The sequence below is a fragment of the Crocodylus siamensis genome, chromosome 1 (genome assembly GCF_052110815.1).
Source record: "Crocodylus siamensis isolate JL-2025a chromosome 1, ASM5211081v1, whole genome shotgun sequence".
Taxonomy (NCBI): domain Eukaryota; kingdom Metazoa; phylum Chordata; order Crocodylia; family Crocodylidae; genus Crocodylus; species Crocodylus siamensis.
The window spans coordinates 175,697,261-175,717,258 of record NC_143395.1 but is presented as its reverse complement, the minus strand read 5'-3'; the positions used below and the strand labels follow the sequence as shown (position 1 = coordinate 175,717,258).

At 44.9% G+C, this 19,998-nt stretch overlaps 2 protein-coding genes across 6 annotated transcripts in view; one reads left to right on the top strand and one right to left on the bottom strand.

Moving 5' to 3' along the window:
- RTN4 (reticulon 4) overlaps positions 1-10,321 on the top strand; it is a 61,025-nt gene extending 50,704 nt beyond the window's left edge. For all 5 annotated transcript variants that reach the window (XM_090049538.1, XM_090049545.1, XM_090049550.1 and 2 more), the window contains 4 exons: positions 6,204-6,273; positions 6,888-6,934; positions 8,825-8,883; positions 9,291-10,321. In XM_090049538.1, coding sequence (XP_089905664.1) covers positions 6,204-6,273; positions 6,888-6,934; positions 8,825-8,883; positions 9,291-9,333 — 219 coding nt within the window. In that variant the 3' untranslated portion in view covers positions 9,334-10,321. The remainder of the gene's footprint in view (positions 1-6,203; positions 6,274-6,887; positions 6,935-8,824; positions 8,884-9,290) is intronic.
- Positions 10,322-11,079: 758 nt separating this feature from the next.
- Positions 11,080-19,998, bottom strand: part of EML6 (EMAP like 6) — a 324,512-nt gene continuing 315,593 nt past the window's right edge. Inside the window, exon 41 of the mRNA XM_090049525.1 lies at positions 11,080-13,538. Coding sequence (XP_089905651.1) covers positions 13,514-13,538 — 25 coding nt within the window. The 3' untranslated portion in view covers positions 11,080-13,513. The remainder of the gene's footprint in view (positions 13,539-19,998) is intronic.

The following is a 19,998-nucleotide window of genomic DNA, read 5'->3' as shown; positions in this document are numbered from 1 at the left end:
TAGAAAATCTTGCACTCACAAATTCTTGCCCATTACATAAAATACAACGCTGGTTTACGCAATCCTGATGCCTCACGGTTTGTTGTAGAAAATTTTTTTTTTTAGACATGTAATCTGATTATATTAAAAGTCATGGCAGATGACTGAAGATGGCTCATCTGCTTAAACGTATTGGTTGTAGGCAATTTATTGATGCATTTCTTTTACATGTAACAATATTTCATGTTGCCAGATTTTTATTCTATGTACTTACATTGACAGTAAAATCTGGATCTAATAATTACTAAGATGTTTTTAGACAGTAAGATTTTAAAAATGAAACCTAAATATTTATACTATAAATAGCGAAAAAGCTTAATGGCTTTGTCAGAATTTTAAAAAATGGCTTTATTTGCCCAAGGAAAGCCGAAGTAGAAACTGTACTGTGACCTGGGTGTGTGTATCTTTTATAGTAATGCATCCATAGGTTGTATAATGAGCAGGGATCTGGACTTTCCATTTCCCATGGAAAAATGTGGATTTTCTCCTTTTAAAACATGAATTTTTCCCTTTTTTTAAAGTGAGTACAGTAATATGGTGGGGACAGATGTTTCCCCTCCCCCATTCCCCCCAACATGTTACCTATTGTATCACCTGTGGCAGGACACTCCTCCTACACACTGGGGCATGGTAGGGGGCAATGAGTTGGGACTGAGGGGTTGGGTGCAGAGCGAGGGGCACTGGCAAGGCTGGGGCTTGGGAGTGTGGGACTCTGCCATATCAGGGCTGCTCAGTGCCACAAAGCAGGGTAGGGGGGGACAGCCACAGCTGGACCTGGATCCTGGTGAGCAAAGCGGGCAGGGGGAGCTCTGATTTTTGTCCATGATAAAACAAGTAAAATCAAATGTTTAAATGTGTAGGTACTTAGAATTTACATTATTATAACAATTGAGGCACTGGTAGGCTTCCACATTGATAGATTTACAATGATAGATATAGATGTATATAAAAATGAAAAAGCAAGTTTTGGCAGAGGGGTTATCAGAGAATTTTGGTTTCTTTAAATAGAGAGAACCAGGATCCCTGGTAATGAGTAACAATGTTGTTAAGGCCTGGTTACTTTTGGATTCATGTTTTTTGAGTGTTGTTCTGATTAATGGTGCCCATTATTATATTTTGCTGAAGAACCCTGGAGAGACAGACACTTGGGTTTTTAAATATGCCATCAAATCATGTCATGTTTGGGGCTGCCATGCAGTTGATTACTGGCCTTTTGGAATAATGATTGTAAAGAATCCACTAAGCTCAACGCATCAGGATTATAAGGAAGAACCAAGACTATTGCTGTAGCTTGTTTAAAAAGTGACCTTAGATTCTGTTGTTCATGCTTTCCTGTACTGAGTGTGCAAGAAGAGCAATATTATTTCTGTGATTAGCATCAGGACTCCATGTGCTCCACTGCCTTGGAGCGATAGATGTAAAAGGCTTTTAGAAAAAATTGAAGGGAAAAAGCGGCTACCTTTCGTAGTCAGCCAACTCCTCCTAACTGCCGCACTCTGAAGTCTAAGAATTAGGGCTTTGGGCTTCAGTTTTTTCTATTGCTCAAATTCAGTGCTGAAAGTTCATTATAAACCTTGCTGCTGAATAACTTCTGTGGTACCATATTTACCCAAATCCAAGATGACCCTGAACTTAAGATAATCTTCCAATAAGTAGATTCTATGCATAGAAACTATATAAGTCTGTTTTATAATATTCCATGTATAGAATACAATTACCCTGGGGGTTGTCGTTTAAATTTCTACCCCCCCCCCCCACACCACTGCAGGGGATATGGGGTAGTTAAGCAGCTTGTTCCCTACCACCACTTGATGTCCTGCTGCCTGATCCCCTTGTGCCTGCTCCTCCCCCCCCCCCCCACCTTGGGCCTCCCATCTTTCTCCCTACCCCTCACAGCTTCTGCTTCTCCCTCCTTCTCCCTGTCCCTCTTCCTCTCACCCCTGCTCCAGTTCCAGCAGACTGTCTGCTGCAGCCTGGTGCACAGAGCCTGGCCCCAGCCTGACCCTGTAGTAGCAGTACAGTGCTGACACAGCTGCTAAGGGGCCAGGCTCTGTGCACCAGGCTTCAGCACAGGTGGAGCCTGCCAGTGTTTTGGGGGGAGGAAAAAGATAATGGAGGAAGATGGTGGGGGGGTGGGGACAGGCAGCAGCTGCAGCTCTAGAGCCGCCCCTGAGTTGGGGCTAGTGCCAGAGCTGCAACAGCTACCTGCCCCCTGTACTTGATTCCAAGACTAAGGAGCTGCTTTTTCTCCTTCCCTCCCATTAAAGCGGGGGACACCTCATTTTGGAATTGAGTAAATATATGGTAGTTGTCTGGCACTGCTACTGTTTAATGATTGATTTGTGTCTGTTCTGCCTCTGCCTGATTTAACCTAGAATACTTAAGTATCTGGTTAGTCACTTCAGCTACATGACTCTAAATATTTATCTTAATCAGCTTGATGCCCTAATTCTTGCAATTAGCATATCCATGCAAAAAATATTTGGATGACTGAGTCAAGCTTCTCTGAGCTCTAACAGCAAAGTGTGACTTTATATTATCATATAGTTGATGGAAGAGTCTTACTCTAGGCTGTTGTGAAGCCTTGTCACACAGTGCTTCCTACCCCAAAGGGAAAGTCACAAATTCGCTCCTAATTTATGCACTTCTAAGTGCTCTGTGCTGTTTTGTCTTGTCTCATAAAGTGGCAGCCAGGCAGCTAATTCTGTCTTTGCATGTAGAGAGGAGCAGCAGTTTGTACTTTAGCCCTAGAGCCGAGTCCTGAGTTGATGTTCAGTGGAAAGTTCAAAGGCACTGTTGCATTCATCAAGCAAGATGGTGCAGAGCCTAGTTATTGAATAGAACTTGAAATACTGCAACTTTCTCATAATTAGCTGCACATTTTCTAGTGGCCTTAGATGCAGAAACATCCAACACCTGTAAAGATGTATTGGTGCCCATTAGTCCTTGGCTTCAGAAGGGACCAGAAGTGTTGAGGCTACAGCTGATGGGCTCCCCACATATTCACAGACTGAAAGCTGCCTTGTCCAGCTCCATACATGCCAGCACCTGAAGCTGATGGAGAGTGGGGAGGGCTCTCCTATTACCCCGGGGTGCTCCCACTGTCATGGGGAAAGGGTGCCAGCTGGTGGATATGGTAGAGCTCCCCCATTACCATGCTGTCCCCATGCCAGCTGGTGAGCTTAAAACCCTACCATGCAGCTAACAGGCTGCATGGTGGGGCTTTACCCTCTGACACATTCAGTTTTTAAGGCATGATGGAAACCAGAGACAAAGGTGTCTTGCATGTGCCCATTAATTGCCTGAACTTGTAGTATATTTACTATTTATGGCATGATTAACTGGCTACTTGCACCCATAAATGTAACGTCTGTTGGGGCCCTCTGTGATGGGCTTGAGTTGTACATCCTGAAACATTTCTCGGTGTTTCACACAGCATTGATTCAGTATGTTTCTGTCTAGTGGTAACTTTTTTTTCTTTGGTATGTTTCTCCTACTCTCATAGCTGTGTGCTCCATCCAGTGTCGTCATTGTCTAGAATGCCTCTCTCCATGCAGCATCACATCTTAAAATCTGCTTCTGCCTCATTCTACTGTCTTTCTTTCATAAAAAAAGAACTCAGATCTATCTGGTGCATTGGACTGTAAGTGCCCTTGGGGAACATGCTGTATCTCTCCACATTCTTTACAGTGCTGAACATGTTTTCAGAGCTTTGCAAATGCAGCATAGCACGGGGCAGTAAAATCCACTGTGTTTTTGAGCATTGAAGGTCTCTGATCCTTTCTTGGTTACAACAGTGCAGAAGGAGCCAGTGTGGAAACGGTCTGAATTTTCCCTCATAGAAGAATCCTAAACAGAGATGGAGCTGGCAGTGTCAAATCTACAGCCCTAGCACAGAAGCTAGTTTGAAACCTGGTGGGACAGGCTGTGCTCCAGCTGTTCTTTGCCTGACAGATTGTTCTTTGGAGCTGGTACTGGCTGGCAGAATTAGAGCAACCTGGGATCTCCTCTGTACTATCTTCAGTATTAGCATAAAACTGACCCCAGGATGGGGGAGTTAGCTGTCTCCTTGAGGCATCCTACTATGTGCTAAGCACAAACTGGGCACAGTCTGTGAGGATTTGAGCCAAGTTGCATTTTTTTTTTGATGGTCTGTCTGACAAGTGTTCAGCTGTGAAACGCTAGGGCATTCAGTCTGTAACTCATAAATGATAGCAGCATAGGGACTAAGGGGTCTTTCCTACCCTGCATTTCCCGACTTTCAGCCCTGTAGAATTTTAGGCTTTTTTGCCAGTGAGGCATGTCTGCTTCAAGTGTGAAAGGAAACGTAGACTTGCCATACTTCCCCACAGCAGCCTGTGCAGATCTGGGCCTCCACCGAGCAGAACCGGTCAAGGCTGGAGAGCCCGTTCCAGTCTAGCTTCTTTCTGAGCCAAATTGGCAAAAAAGGGGTTGGTAATGGTGCTTTCGATGAACGAAATAGGTGCAGTTCAACAAAGACAAGTGCAAAGTGCTGCACCTGGGCAAAAAGAACAACTAACACACTTACAGGCTGGGGGGTGACCTTTTTCAGCAGCACAGCAGTGGAAAGGGATCTCTGAGTCATAGTTGACTCCATAATGAACGTGAGTCGTTAGGGTGACAAAATGATCAACAAAGCTAACAGGCAGACACAGTTCTTTGGGTGAATCTGATATCTTTTATTAGACCAACTAAATAGTTGGAGAACAATATTTAAGCCTGCTTTTGGGTTCAAAAACCCTTTATCAGGCTAAGGAAGTTTCAGCAGTTGGTGTGTGCTCTTCCTGGATGGAATGAGAAGTAAAAAAAAAGCCAGAGGCTGGGCTGGTATGCATACAAGACAGGCAGTTAGTGAAATGTAGATTGAGGAGTCAGTGGGTGAAAGACAGGCTGGGGGGTGGGGGATGAATTGTGGAGAAGTACCTGGGGAGTCAGATGTCAGGCAGGTTATAAGGTATTTTAACATTCCATTATAACCTGCCTGACTGCTGACTCCCCAGGTACTTCTACACTTTCATTTCCCTGGAATAACTAGGAACAATGGTCACAAATTGAGAGAGAGCAGATTTAGACTGGACATTAGAAAGAACTTCTTCACAGTAGGGATTGTCAGAATCTGGAATGGGTTTCCAAGGGAGGTGGTGCTCTCCCCTACCTTGGGGGTCTTCAAGAGGAGACTGGACAAGCACCTAGCTGGAGTCGTTTGACTCCAGCACTCTTTCCTATGACCCCAGCTGACTTACTGCCCTTTGGGCAGGGGGCTGGACTCGATGTCCCGAGGTCCCTTCCAGCCCTAATGTCTATGAAATCTATGAAAATCCTGCCCAGGGCAGGGGGTCAGACTGGATGACCTACTGAAGTCTCTTCTGACTAACATCTATGAATCTACGATGCAGTTGTCTATTCAGTGATGCAAGGCTTAATATCACCACCGGTTTGCATTGCATATGAGGGGCAGCTGTGCAGTGCTTGTGGACTGGAGACTGTGCTCCACATCAGAGACTTGCTGTGTGCTACATGTTTCCAGCTCTGCCACTGACTAGCTCTGTGACTTGGCAAGACACTGTACTTTTTGCTGGCCTCACTTGATCTCTGTATGCAGTGGAGGGAAAGAATCGTGCATGCCAGGATTGTGATATGCGTGATGGAAAATGCAGGGGATGAGGAGCTGGCAGCAAGTGCTACCGACTTTGACTCATTGCTGACTTGGGCTGAAATCAGACTGGTGACCTAGAACTGAGAGGTTGCATATCTCATTACCAAACCCCTCGGCCATCTAGTCATTCATCTATAATTATATTTGACATATGAATGTGTCGTGGGTTTTTGAGCTTCATACATTCAGAAAGTGATTTTGTTTAAGGTCCTCATTTAGCATCCAAATGTGGCTGGGCAACCTGCAGCACAGGCGCCACACGTGGCACAGGCAGTCTGTGTGGCACAGGGCAGGGTGGGGAGGAACCAGGCAGCACAGCAGCAGATAAGGCTGGAAGCAGAGCAGCTAATTGGGTAGAGGAAGGGATCAGAGGGCACTTGATGGGCATGGGGCTAACTTATGGCACACCTGCCAGAAAGGGTGGTTCCAGCTAACTAGTGCTTTCCAGTTAGCTTGTTTAAGGACTAATTGACTTGTGTTCTTTCAGTTTGCAGTGTTGATGTGGGTGTTCACGTATGTTGGCGCCTTGTTTAATGGTCTGACATTGCTGATACTGGGTAAGTGCTTTAATCAAGTTAATACTTGACATATAAAATGAACCTGGCAGAGCAGTTTAGTGATTTAGTGCTCAGATGTTATCGTCCTGTTGCTCAAGTGTAGAAAATACAGTTTACTACATGATCTTTTCTTTTTAAATGGTGCCATAATTGGAAAGGTGGTAGGTTCAGTATTCGTCTCCAGGGTTCTTTAGAGCAAAGTAACATCATTTTAACAGATGCTCCATTCTGCTTGTCACTGGGCTTCAGTGCTAACTGCTGTTCTCCTTAAGTGATACAGCAATGAAAAAATTGGTTATGGTCACCTTCTGCCAAGGTTCTGACCAGAAAGCAGGGTAACTGACCCTTTCAGCAGAAAATACCCCCTTCTGGCTCTGGGCCTATACAGCGATGCTGCAGAATTTCCAACATCTGCACTAAAGAAAATATCCTCCATTGTATGTCAGATGCACAGACTTTGAACTGAGAGATTTCAGCCAGATATTTTTGCACTGTAATGTAATTACTTCTCTCACCCTCAAAATAAACCTCAAGCAATACAAGCAGGATTTAAATTTTAGCTGACCAGCATCTCAGTCTTGTCTGTATCTAACCCATTTTCTGTTCCTTTCCAGCTTTGATTTCACTCTTCAGCGTTCCTGTTATTTATGAGAGACATCAGGTGAGTGTGTGGTTAACATGATCCATTTAGTATCCTGTTTTTAAAGAAGAAAAATCCCTCTTGTTGTTGAATCTGGAATGCTTAAGAATTTGAAATCTGACTTTAATCTCCCAAACCTCTAACTATGAAACATTTGTTGTTCTGACAACAGCCAGCAGTATTGCCATTAGTATATTGACACTGGTGGCCAGATTTGCTTTGTGTAGTTGCCTTCTCCCCTGTGGGTGAAGGCTTCCCATGTCAGCAGTTTTAGGATGGGGCTGATTAGCATGGTTTTTCACTCTTGCTCTGTGCAGATTTGTCTGGTACAAAGCAGCAGCACTGCATGTAAATGCAAAGTGTGTGGTGTTTGGAGAACGCTCCTTTGAGTTGGCGTCTCAATTAAGATTAGAGTCCGTAGACTTTGTAGCAGTAGCTAGAACACTGCAGAGAACTCAGCACAGGCTAGCACACCTCCAGTACATCTGTCAGCTGAACTAACTGGGGCGGGGAGAGAAGCAGAGTTCAGAATAAAGTAAAGGAGATGGATTATGGCAGGAACTGGATGCAGGAGGGCACAGGGCAGCAGGGCAAGTGATTTCTGGTACGGGCTTATCAGTGGCTGGGAGACTAAATGAAGAGAGCAGTGAGGGACAGACCAGTTTGTACAGATTCGTGGCATCTCCACTTAAGCCCATCTATGCAGCCAAGGCTGCCCAGCCCTAGAAAATGGTGCCCTAAAATCTAAAGGGAGTCCCAAGGCTTTGAGGAAATAAAAAAGACTCCCAGTCTTTTTAAGTTAGGTTCCCTCATCCTATTCACTTCAACCAGTGGTGCCTTCTAAAAGCCTAGAAATAAGAGTCCAGCCTCATGGAGTTTCCCATGGCCCAGAGAATGCCAAGGAGCTGAACAAATCCCAGTTCCCACTGGGAAGTGCTGGAGAGCTGACATGTACTGGGAAGTCAGTCACTTGAATCGCAGTTGTAGGAATCAAGGCTGCCTTGGCACTGTGCAAGCCATCCTTGGGATCTGACTGACCAGGTGCATGGTGCTGGCTGGAACATAGGGGCTTACCAGTTCATCCCACTCTTTTCCCCCCTGCCCCTCTCCCCCCTTTTACCTGTATAGGGCAGAGGTAGAGACAAATCCCTTGTTTTGGAAGCATCAGTACCAGTAGTCCCTGAAAATAAAACAGGCTGGCAGGATGGTGAATGTACTTGTTCTCTGTGCCCAAGGGTCTTGGCTATCCATCCTGAAGTGGGAGAATGAGGAAGGGGTTTTTGAACTGCTGATAATTGGGCAAGTTAGAAATGCATAGAGCACTTGATGGACTATTTGTTAGTGTAAGCTCATGTATAGTCCCTGCTGCATTACATGCGTTTCAAAAGGCAGGCTTCAATGTTGACTGGCTGCCTGTGCAGATACGGCTCCTGCAGCTTCCTGGAGCTTGATCTCCAATGGCACTTTTTGCAGTCTGTGGATAGGATGGGGTACAAGGGAACTGTGAGATTTGTCTTGCAGCTGGTAGTGCTTGTTGCAATGAACCCAGCCTCTGCCTGTCCATGTTATTCTAGGAACCATTTTTACCACCAGGCATTGACTACAGTAGAGCGCTGTTTACACTAGAAGCTGGGATGCTTCACTTGCTAACTGGGAGAGAGCAGAGGCAAATTGTGTATACCTGTGTTCTGTAAATGCTGTTCATAGTCTGAAGCATGAAAATAAATGCCCTGATGGCACCTTGCTTTGCTTTAGCATATTTTCAGGGTTAGCAAACTGCTCCTCCCGCCCCCCCGTGTAGGAACACAGATAACTTATGGACATGAAAGGGATTTTCTTGACATTTAACACTTCTCTGTGTGTGTTTGTTTTTTCTTGTTTTTTGTTTTGTTTTGTTTTTTTAATTTTCAGGCCCAAATTGACCATTATTTGGGACTTGTGAACAAGAATGTCAAAGATGCGATGGCCAAGTGAGTTTGCTTATATTGCTTGTTTTAAACTGATTCCATAGACTTCCTGAAGTATGGCCTGTGGGTGTTCAGGAGGTTGTTACAATTGGTAGGGGAAAAAAATGCCCACAACTTGTTTAAAGACTGCAAGATGCAAAGAACCATCTCACTTCTTGCTGGTGCAGTTAAAATGTTTGATAGAAAATGCTTGAATCATGCAGTTCTATTAAAAGTATATGGATGAGGCCAGTGGAGAGAGCCTTAAGTCCTCTGCAGATCATGGCTGAACCAGCTTCCTTACTACTATTATTCACGTATGCATTATTACCATCCAAACAGTGATGTTTTTGAGAGTGTTTTCTGCTTTGAACTTCACTTTATTTCTTTCCTTATATGCTTTTCCTTTTGTTTCCCTGTTCTTCCTGTAGGATCCAAGCTAAGATTCCTGGACTGAAGCGTAAAACCGAGTAAAAAAATTTGAAGCAACCAATCAATAGGATGTTCATCTGTAATGGGGGAAATACTCATTTGGATTGTGTGGGGGAGGGTCAGGGGTTAGCAAAACCTTGACATTGCAGTGCAATTTCACAGATCTTTATTTTTTAGCAACGCAGTGTTTGAGGGAAAAATACCTGTTTTCGACTGCCATGTGTTTCATCATCTTAAGTATTGTAAGCTGCTATGTATGGATTTAAAACTACTCATCTTTGTTTATCCTGTGTGCAGCACTGGCTAATTCAAAAGATTTAAGAAAGCTGTACATTATGCTTCATCAGAGGTAGTCCTGCTGCGTTCCAGAAGAAGTAGTGCAGGTGGGGCGGAGGCTAACACTTCCCAGTTTGTGCGCTGTGTCTGGTCTGTGTAGATTGATGCAGGTTTTCTAAAATGAGATGTTTTAGAAGAATATACCGTTCTAGCAAGTTTGACAACCTTGCTTTTGGTATTGAGTATAGCTGTATTGTGATTTTATTGTTTTATCAATTGCCAATTATATATATATATATGTGTTTCACAAAGCTTAGATCTTTCAGCTGCTCCACAGTGCTTGATATTTCAGAGACTTGACTGATTTTTTTAGGACTAGCTCCATAGCGCACAAGCTTGAAAACCAATTAAAATATTTCTAGGAGCACTAGCATCAGTTTTAAAAAAGCATCTATGTACAAATGAACTTCCACATCTATATATATGAAACCTACAGCGTAAACTTTGTTGCATAAATATACTGTAGCTGATTTTTGAGTAAATACTTTTACAGTCTCTCAAACTCTGCTAAACTGTGGACCGAATATCTAATGCTGCAAATGTTGTTTGGAAATTTCGAACATTGTTATGCAAGAAATTGAAAATTTATACACTTGCGGTTTAAGCTGTATTGAACTAAGTCCGTGGAATGCATTGTGAAATGTAAAAACAAAAAAACCAAGTATCAATAAAGCTTATAGACTTAAAAAAATGACGTTTAACTTTTGCAAGATTAGTTGATTTATATACTGGTATTTATTTTATTTAAACTTGGTCAAATATGCATCTTCTGATTTCAGCAATTAGTGTGCTGGTGGAAGTCTCTTCTGGTAGACTGCAGTTGTGAAAAAAGGAAGATGCCCTGAAAAGAATCTAAATAAATGCACAGCTAGTTCCAGCAGTACATCCAACCATTTAGAGAGTGGTGCATTCTGGGGGTGCTCAACCCCTGGCCTACAGGTCAGATCCAGGCCCCCCCCCCCCCCCCGAACCATGTCATCTGGCCTGTTCACTAGATTGGGCATGCAGGGTCAGCATGAGGCCTGACCCCAGTATGTTAGGGTGAGATGCGGGGGCCTAACCTGTGCTATTTATCTGGTACATGGGGCCAAAAGTTTGAGTGCCCCAAGGTATTTGATTGTGGCACCAGTAAGTTATTTGAATTCAGGAAAAGGCAGTTGAAATGAGAACTATAATGCAGAAATCAAAATGAAATGCCTTTTGGAACTCCTCTCTTTTGAGGGATGTCGCTCCATTTTATTCCCAACCTTATTTATGTGTAACACCAATTTGGTGTGTTACATTCATTGATGCAAATTATATCGGAAATAGAGATGGACGAAACTCAAGTTATTTGGACTAAAAGGACTAAGAATTTTTTTAAATTGTTTCTTGGGGGTGTCTTGTACATGGCATTCTATATCTGGGCCATCAAGAGATGATGGCCCATCTAAAGAGTCCGACATTCTTTAGGTAAACATGTCAATTTTGTACTACCTGGACAGTAAAAATGAAAACAACAATGAAAATTAATAACCAAATTTATTTGACACACAGGTATTTTGAAATCATACTAATCTTGGCCATTGAAAAATAAATTCATGCATGAATATTTTAATTTACAATATAATACAGTATTACTTTTGAGGATATTTATACATAACAGACCATATAAACAATTACAAATCATACTTAAGTGTTTTCCTGACAGACACTATTGCTGTTATATATTTTTACCGTATCACCATTGATCAATTCTTCTGCCACACAATTATTTTCATTTAGGATACAATCAATATGAAAGGCCAACGTTACAACATAGGCAAAGAAGGTGCTCAACCAACATCACCAGTCAATATGGTTATATCAATTCAGAAGAAAGTTTTTCGTAAAAAAAACTTAAGACTGCATAGGGACTTCTGTGTTGCACAAACTGACCTTCTGTAGAGTAGTATAAGGCATTAATAAATTCCACCAATTCAAACAAAAAGATTGAGGTTGCTGAAGCACTTTGTGTGCTTTTTGTATATACATTGATTTGCTCTTAATGGGCCCTGCCGTCCATCATTCCAAAGACACTACAATCAACAGCTACTTTCTCATCAGAGGTGTGTGGGAACCAGAGTTTTTATTTCTATGATTTCGAAATGCTATTTTCCTGAATTGGATTGAAATAATCACTATTCTGTATTTCACAAGAAATGTTCAAAAAGGTCATCTCTGATCAGTCAGAACATTTCAAGTTAGTTTCTTTCCACCCTAGAATAGCCATCTCTAAATTATAAAGGCATTTTAAAACAGAATTGAAACATACCATTCAGAAAATGCCAAACTAGAATGTCTTAATCTCATAAAAACGTTTGATTCCTTTCCTGACAACAGTGCATCAAAAAAACTAACTCTTTCATGGGCTTGGTTTTTGAGATGTATTCTCTGACTAAATGTGTTGGAAGATTTACCAGCTTTACTCATTGTTGAGGTCAAAAAAACAAGCTCTTAAGAGGGAGGAAAAATAGTTTCCACTTTAAGCAGAATGAGTCTATGACTTCAACACAGCTGCTCCACAGCAGGACTTTGGGTATAGGTATCCGTTCCTATAGGATGTTGCAGACCATGTAGTGGCCTGGCTGATCAGGGATGAGGGAAGAGACACCGTACTTTCCAGGAAACATCACGCTTCCAGTAAACTGAGTAGCACCACAGCTGCCTGCTTGCTGTGGCTAAACAGCGCAGCCTTGTTAAATTAGAAAACAGTGTCAAGCTATTTCTGCCAATGGTTTACTCATCCTTCATTGCTTTCAGTTAGCATCTCTCCACCCCCTGCTATATGAATAATGGGAAATGATGATGCTTGAAAGTGTCTAGAGCACTTCATTAACTTCCTTTGCCACTTATATTTAAGTTTCCACAGTATCTTTGCTACTACCTAAAACAAGTTTTTTTGGTGTGTGCTTTCCATCTCCAGGCTCTGGGTGGAGCTTAAAAGCCTGGACTTAATCTATCACTTTCTGGGGCCAGACACACTTCATCTCTTGGTAAACTGCCACTAACACTCCATGTTCAGTAATTGCTTTTATAAGGTGTATGGTCAGTCCCCTGAAGGGAACAGGTTGCAATTCAGTTGTGGAAGTATTAATTGTAAAACAAAATATGGGTGACCCACATACATGTCTGGAAAAGGGGTTTGTGTTTAGCCCTCCTCAATGTGAAAGTTGTAGCACCATATGTAGAAAGCGGACATTGGTGGAAGGCTAGATTGTAGCCCATTTACTGTTGGAAATATCTTTTTCAAAGGCACTTTGTGGAGAGAAAACGGCCAATGGAACATACTTAAAAAAGATCTTTCAAATGCAGTATTTGGCTCACTGGCTTACTGAAACCTAAGACATGAAACCAGTTGTGCTCAGCACAAGTTAGGCAGAGCTTTGCTTACCCAGCATTAGATTCCACACTGGACTTTTTAGCAGTCATTTAAAATTGTGAACGTTTTTGTTGGAATGTATATAAAAAACAAACAAAAAAACAACAACAAAATCCCACAATGAATTTTAAAGTTATGCAAGTCAAAAGGACAACTGTGCCCCACAAGCTTTCTTGATGGACTGTACTTTTGTTGAAGTGGTTTGACCAATAAAATATTTAGCAAAAGCAGTTCAACCATGGAGCACTTCATCACGCAGGCCTGGGAACAGCTGTTACAAACAAGTGCCTTCTCCAAGGGCATTGCAGCCTTCCAAATGCAAGCTCAGAGTAGCACTCGTAACCACACACGCATCTGAAAATGGGTAATCCATGCAGCATTTGTGTAATAAAATAACAGCAGCCAAAGGGGAAGAGGTGTTGACTCTCCAGTCTTCTGCCATTGTAGAGTAATTGCAGCAGCAGCAGAGGCCAGGGAGTTTTCCTTTCAAAGGCATCTCCACACAAATACACTAAAAATAAAGTAAGTACTGATAAAGTTGACCTTACAGAGCCTGGTGATAACTGTAAATTTAATGTGAAAGTGGAGAGATTATGGATGTTTTGACCACTTGAGTTCATGACTTCTAGGCCTGTGCAAAGTGGCTAGTTGCTTCGGATTCAGCCAACTGGGGGGACAGTGATTCAATTCAGTGATTCAAATCACTGCCCCCATTTGATTTGGCTGAATCTGATTTGGAAATTCAGCAGCAGCTGAATCTCAGAATCAGCCAGGCCCATCCCCTGCCCCTCTCCCAGCCTGGCAATGGCTGCCCTGCCCAGCCTGAGCTCCCAGCACTTGAGGGAGAAGAGGGGGAGCCCTGGCTCAGCAGGTGCTGCTGGCCCTTTAAGAAAAAAAAGACAAAAAAACCCTGGGATTCACTGCTTCTGCCAGTGGGGGTGTGATCCCTGCTGTCCTGCCCATGTGGGAGGTTCTGCAAGAAACCCTGAGGCTGCACCAGGAGGGGTGAGGTCTGGGTTTTTCTTGGGTTTTTGTTTTTTTTGTTTTTTTCCTTAAAGGGCCAGAGCTGGCCTGGGCAGGGCACCCATGGTAGGGCTGGGTGAGTTGGGGGCTGGGGAGGGGGGCTCGTGGCAGAGCCCTCCAAGTAGTAGCACCTAGTAAGCTCCGAGGTGCTTTTTTAATGTACTGAGCTGGGGTGGGAGGAGTGTGGGGGGGGGGGGCCTGGCAGGGGTTTCCCCCCATGGTCCCCTCACCCAGACCCCCCCCATCCCTAGTACTTACCAGCTCAGGGTCAGCTGCAGCTCCCTGCTGCAGCCACTGGGACTGCCCAAATCAACAAAGCTCTCCAAACCTCTTCTGAAGATTTGGAGTGCTTTGAATCGATTTGGGCATTTAAATTGGTCCCCTGATTTGATTCGGACTCAGCGATTTGGCCACTGAATCAGGCCGAATCTCCTCTGGCTCGAATCGCCACCCGAAGCGTCGCGTAGCCCTAGTGACTTCTGTCAAGTGTTAAAGGCCTGGCAATTTTTTCTAGTTAATCTGATGGTATAAAACGGGCTGTCCAATTTCTAAGCAGTTGGGGTGGGGTGGGTGGCAGTGGGCTGTGCACTGCATGCAGCAAGGTATACCTTACGTGAGGCATATGGCAGTGTGTGTGTGTTTTTTTTGTTTTTGTTTTTTTTTAAAGGCCCTGGTTTTTACACGTTGAAGCTAATGCTATTTAAGTCATTAAAAGTCTCTTTCTTTCTTTCCTTTTTTTTTTTTTTCCCCCCCGGTCCTGTGATAAGCTGGTCAATATGCAACCCCATTCCAGAGTGAGAAGCAAGTGGTTCAGGTGAAACCAGGAGTTAACAACCCTTTGCAGCAGTGGGCCAGAATAGCCCAGCAGAGATCTGAGAGAATCTGGTGCTAAGACCCAGGTGCCACCTTCACTGCTTCTTTCCACTGCCTGATTACTGCGTGACATGGGCTAATGCCCTAGTGTCCAGTTGCAGCATGGTGCAGTGTTGGTGAATCCCCTCCTATCACCCATGCCAGCTGAATGTCACTGCAGCCTCCCCAGCACCACAGACTGAATCTGGCTTATGGGCCGTAGGTTGCTGACTCTTATTTAAACAAACTTTTTTCCCCTGCATATATGTCTGTGTGATCAAAGGTACTGAAGGGCCAGAGACTGGAACATCTAGTCTTGTATGGGTGCATTTAATCTAGTCTGCTTCACACATTTTATCAGAAGCCTCAACCCTTACCGTTTCAGAGTTGGTTGTGGTTTATGACCAAGCCAAAAAAAACAAACAAACCCAGAGCTGATGTTAAAAGTAACAGGCTAAGAAGCTGGACAGCCATTTTTGAAAGAAAACCCTGCAGGGGTGGGCAAAATATGGCTTGTGAACCAGATGCGGCTCGCTAGGCTATTCTGTTCGGCATGTGGGGGTCCCCTAAAAAATTTAGAAAAATTATCTGCCTCAGCTGCCTGTCAAGATGACAGGGTGCCAGCGGCAGCAGGACCCAGGGGGAACTGGCGGCAGGACCTAGGGGCAGCAGGACCCATCAGCCAACAGCAAAGCATGCCTGGCCCTGGCTGTTCCTCTCCCCACCCCCAGCTGGAAGCCTGTTCCCCCACCCTACTCCACAGCAGCGGGTGGAAAAGCAGGGAAATGGGGGTGGCAGGTGTGGGGGGCAGTGAGTGGCAGCATGCAGCAGTGCAGTGACAACTGGGTGGGAGTGTGGGGCCTGTGCCAGTGCCCTGGGGCCAGGGCCAGCAGGGGCCAAGGGTGGGGAAGCAGGAGCACAGGCTGTGGGCTGGCAGGGACTCTATAGAGCCGAGTTGGGCTGTGCCAGCATGGAGACAGACAGAGCCACCACATGCTCCTGCCACCTCACCCTGGGTCCCCACCAGGTCTGGCCCCAGGGCACTGGCATAGGTCCCATACTCCTGCCCAGCTGTTGCTGCGCTCCCACCCACTGCTACTCGTGTCCACCCCTGCCTGCTACAACTGCCACCACCCTTTCCCTGCTTTTCCACCTGCTGCTGCTGCCACTTCCCCCCCCCCCATTCTCACTTGCTGGCTGCTCCAATGGCACATGGTTCCCAGCTACATCACTGGACCACAAGGCTAAGCAGGAGCCAGCCCAGCCCAGCCCAGCCCCACAATTACTGGCTGGCTCCATACCGTGCCAGCCAGGCCTGCTCCTGCATTCTGCAGACCTACCCATGCAACTGGGAACTGCATGGTGCCGGAGCACCGGTGGGAGGGGTGGGCAAGGAAGTGGCGGTGGCAAGCAGGAAGGTAGGGAAGTGGCAGGAAAAGAGCAGTGGTGGCAGATGGGGGGGAAGGGGGGGTAACTGGGTGGGCAGAAGCCCTGAGAGTAAGACTACATTTTAAGCTATTATACAATCACCTCTATGTACGCTACACAAACTCAAAGCAGGACAAAATAATTTTTTGAAATCAAATTAATGAATGTTGTAGTAGATGTTTGATTTTTAGACTATAACTTGGTATTTTTCTGGTTCTGAGATGGCAAAAGGATTACTTCCAGTAACAAGGGGAGGGAAATCTGGTGACAAAGGTCAGAGGTTAGGGGGTGGGACTTCTGGATCCAAATTGGTGACAAAGGGGGTGGGGCACCTGTCAAAGGGCAGGGCTAGCCATGCAGCCCTCAACAGCTTGCCAAAACTTGGTAAGCGGCCCTCTGGCTGAAATAATTGCTTGCCCCTGTCATACAGCAACACCCAAACTCAAGCCTGTGCTTTGGTTTTAGTTCCTAGCATGTTACACAGCTTATCCTGAGTGTCTTATTTCCAAAGATGTTTGGCTGCTACTGTTGGTGCTTCCACTACTCGTGTTGCATCAGAGGCCAAGCCGCTCGATTTATGGATCTAAGAGAAGGCTAATTAATAGTTCCATTGCAGGCATATTGGCAATTAGTTAACGTCTGTGTAACACTATCTAAAGTACCTCAGAACTGTATCAGAGCCAATGATTCACTCTATCAAGAAAAGAGGCACAGTCGCACAACAGTACAGGAATGGCCAAAGCAGTTTAGATGTATTATCCATTGTGGACAGGTTCCTCTGACTGAGCCCTTGAGTGAGACATTATTCATGTCCTGACCCTCGAAAAACAGTCAGTGTTGGTTAGTTTATGGGCAGAATTGATTTCTTCCAGGAGCTTCGTTTTTTTGACAATTCAAACAGTAGCTCATCTCTGCTACCTCAGAACTAGGTATCATTCCCCCCATGTCCATTGAGGGCCAATGCAACCCGATACTTTGGCATCTCTGCAATGGTTTTAGAAGGCCCAAATAGCCCAAGAAAGGTGCATCTCCTGGCAGGATGATGTCTCCAGTCCCCAACAGTCCACACTTGCCAGTTTCCTATGCAGGCTGTCTGCTTCTGGTCCACATGCTACAACTTTAGTCTGCATTCCTTAATTTTCCCTTGTGACTGCCTCTACCTGTCTGCTGCCTGTAGTTTGGTTGTGCTGCTATTTTCTGGTGAAACCTTTTGCATGTTGCCATTTGACTGACATACCAGCTTGATTTCTTGTCCCCATTGTTTCTCAGCTCCTAGTTTAGCACCTGACCTATGATCAGTTTTTCCTACGTCAGCCCTTCAATGAAGAGCTATCTTTCTAGCAGGATGTTTCCACTCCCCAAAAGACCATATCTGCCTAGTAATTTGGGATTTCCCTCCATTGTCTTCCCTACCACAGAAGAAGTTGATGTTCTTCACAGCACCTAGATGGGAAAAGCTTACTAGCCCACAAGGGTGGTTTCCAAGCAATCTTGAGGCACACCTCTAAGTTGAAAAATTGGAAGAATTAAGGTGTAAAATACTAGTGTGCAGCAGCATAACTAGGGAGAAGCAACTGGTAGCATCTCCTGGCATTCACTTTTGCCTGGGGAAGGGTGGAGAAGAGGCATCAAAAAACAGCAGCTGTGGTTGCAGTCACAACAGCTCAGCAGCATCTGGAAGTGCAGCTGCCCAGGGTGCCTGGCTGACCTGTTATGCCTCTGCCTGTAGGACTGTAAGAGACTTCAAGAGCTCACATCTATCCTCCTCTGAAGCAGAATCAAGTTTACTTGCATCATCAGCCTATTTTCCAAAATGATGGGCTTCCACGCCTTCCCTAGGACTCCTGGTCCAGAGCTTACCTTCTCTTTTTAAAGTGAAAGTTTTCCCTAATTTCTACTTGCCATCTCCTTGCTGACACCAAGCCAATGCTTGCTCAGGGTAATCCTTTACCGTCTTTATTGTATGTGAACTACAGCAGTTGATGGCAACTGTGTCTTCATTTATCAAGATCATAGAAGTCTAATCCCATAGCTTCCGGTGAGGCTTAAAAGTGCTGTGGCACAGAGGCCTGGAGCAGGGGACATGTTTTTTAGGGCCATGGGAGCTCAAAGACAAGTGCTGGAGGGAGCCCTCCACAGCACCACCACCAAGTCTTACATTCTGGCACTGGTAGCTTCAGTTCCACCAAGATGTGTTGCAACTTTGAACAATACTCATCCTTGGTTACTCATCCACAACAACTGCCCCAGTAGCAACCTCTTACTTTACAGACTGGGAGATCTCAGCCTTCTCTGCCATAGTGCCCATTATATTGTCTCTTGTGCTGACCCAGTGCCATCACTGGCACTAGGACCCTCTGCACCACTGCTTCACTTTCCACCTCTTGACTTTTTTAAGTCCAAGGATGCTGGAACTCGGAACACTTACCCTGGGACTTGCTGAGGCTGCCTCCGTATGTAGTGGGCATCAAGACCATCCACTACGTGGTGTGCGGGACAGCAGCTGTTGTGTTGAAAGCCCATACCTGTGTGGTCCTGCTGGCCCTGGACTCAGCCTGCTGGTTAAATTCAGAACCTATCCATTATCACTAGAGCATGAAGACTTCCCACCTGGTGGAACAGGCTGACACTAACCCTTTAATTCCTGGATTAAGCAGTGTTAATCTCAACTACCTCACAGATAATTTTAGGATTTTACAAGCTTTCATGAAAAGGCTAAGCCCAGCCTTTCCAGCTTGCTACAGATGCATAAGGTCCTAAGTATGCTCCAGCGGTTCATGCCAGGCAAAGTAAGGTCCTCCCCATTACCAAAGCCGCACAGGTATGGCTAGATTAGTTTGGCAGACTTTGGTTACCTCCAGTTCTACAGCCAGACACATCAACGAACACTGCTAAGGTGATTCCAAGTGTGTGGATTTGTTTTATATCTAATCAATGGCATCATGCCTGGCTGTAGCAGCTGCTAATGAAGGGGAAAAAGCAAGCAGTTAAGGAGCACCTGCTAGGATATCTAATCCCCTCCATCCCACCACTTTGGTAATGGAGGGTCAAACTGGTTGCCAAGATCCTTCAGATATCTTCACTAGCTCCAGGACTCCTGATTTTCTTGGGAGGTACAGAGCACAGTGGAAGTCCTAAGAATGAAGTCCTCATTAAAGGAGTCAGTGTCTAAATCCTCTAAAGGAGGGGAGTGTTATCACAGTTCAGCTGTTCTTGCTTGCTCTCTCACTTGTCCCATAACTCTTACATTTCTTTCTACAAAGTGCCTATGCTTCAAGGGAGGTAGGGAAAGGGCTGAGCATACAGCTGAAGAATACTGCCTACCCAGCCTTGTCTTTACGCTAGTAACTAGGAGGCTTTTGCAGGAACTCTCTCAGTCAGGAACTCAGACAGTATAGTAGTAGCAAGGCACCTCAAGGGTAGGTGCTGCAATGCTCAGTACTGCAATGCCCATGACCTTTTGTGGCTCTAGCCCCCTCCTATGTTTCAGATTCTCCACCCACTCCCCCCTCCCGCTGCAAGGCAGGGGATAATCTTGTCATGCTGGAGCATGTCTGAAGGGACATTCATGTTTGCAAAACAGAGGTTACCATGATGAGGCCATGCTGAAGCCCAGGAGGAAACTGCAGAAGATGTGTTCACAGCAGGGTTTCACCAAAGCACGGGGC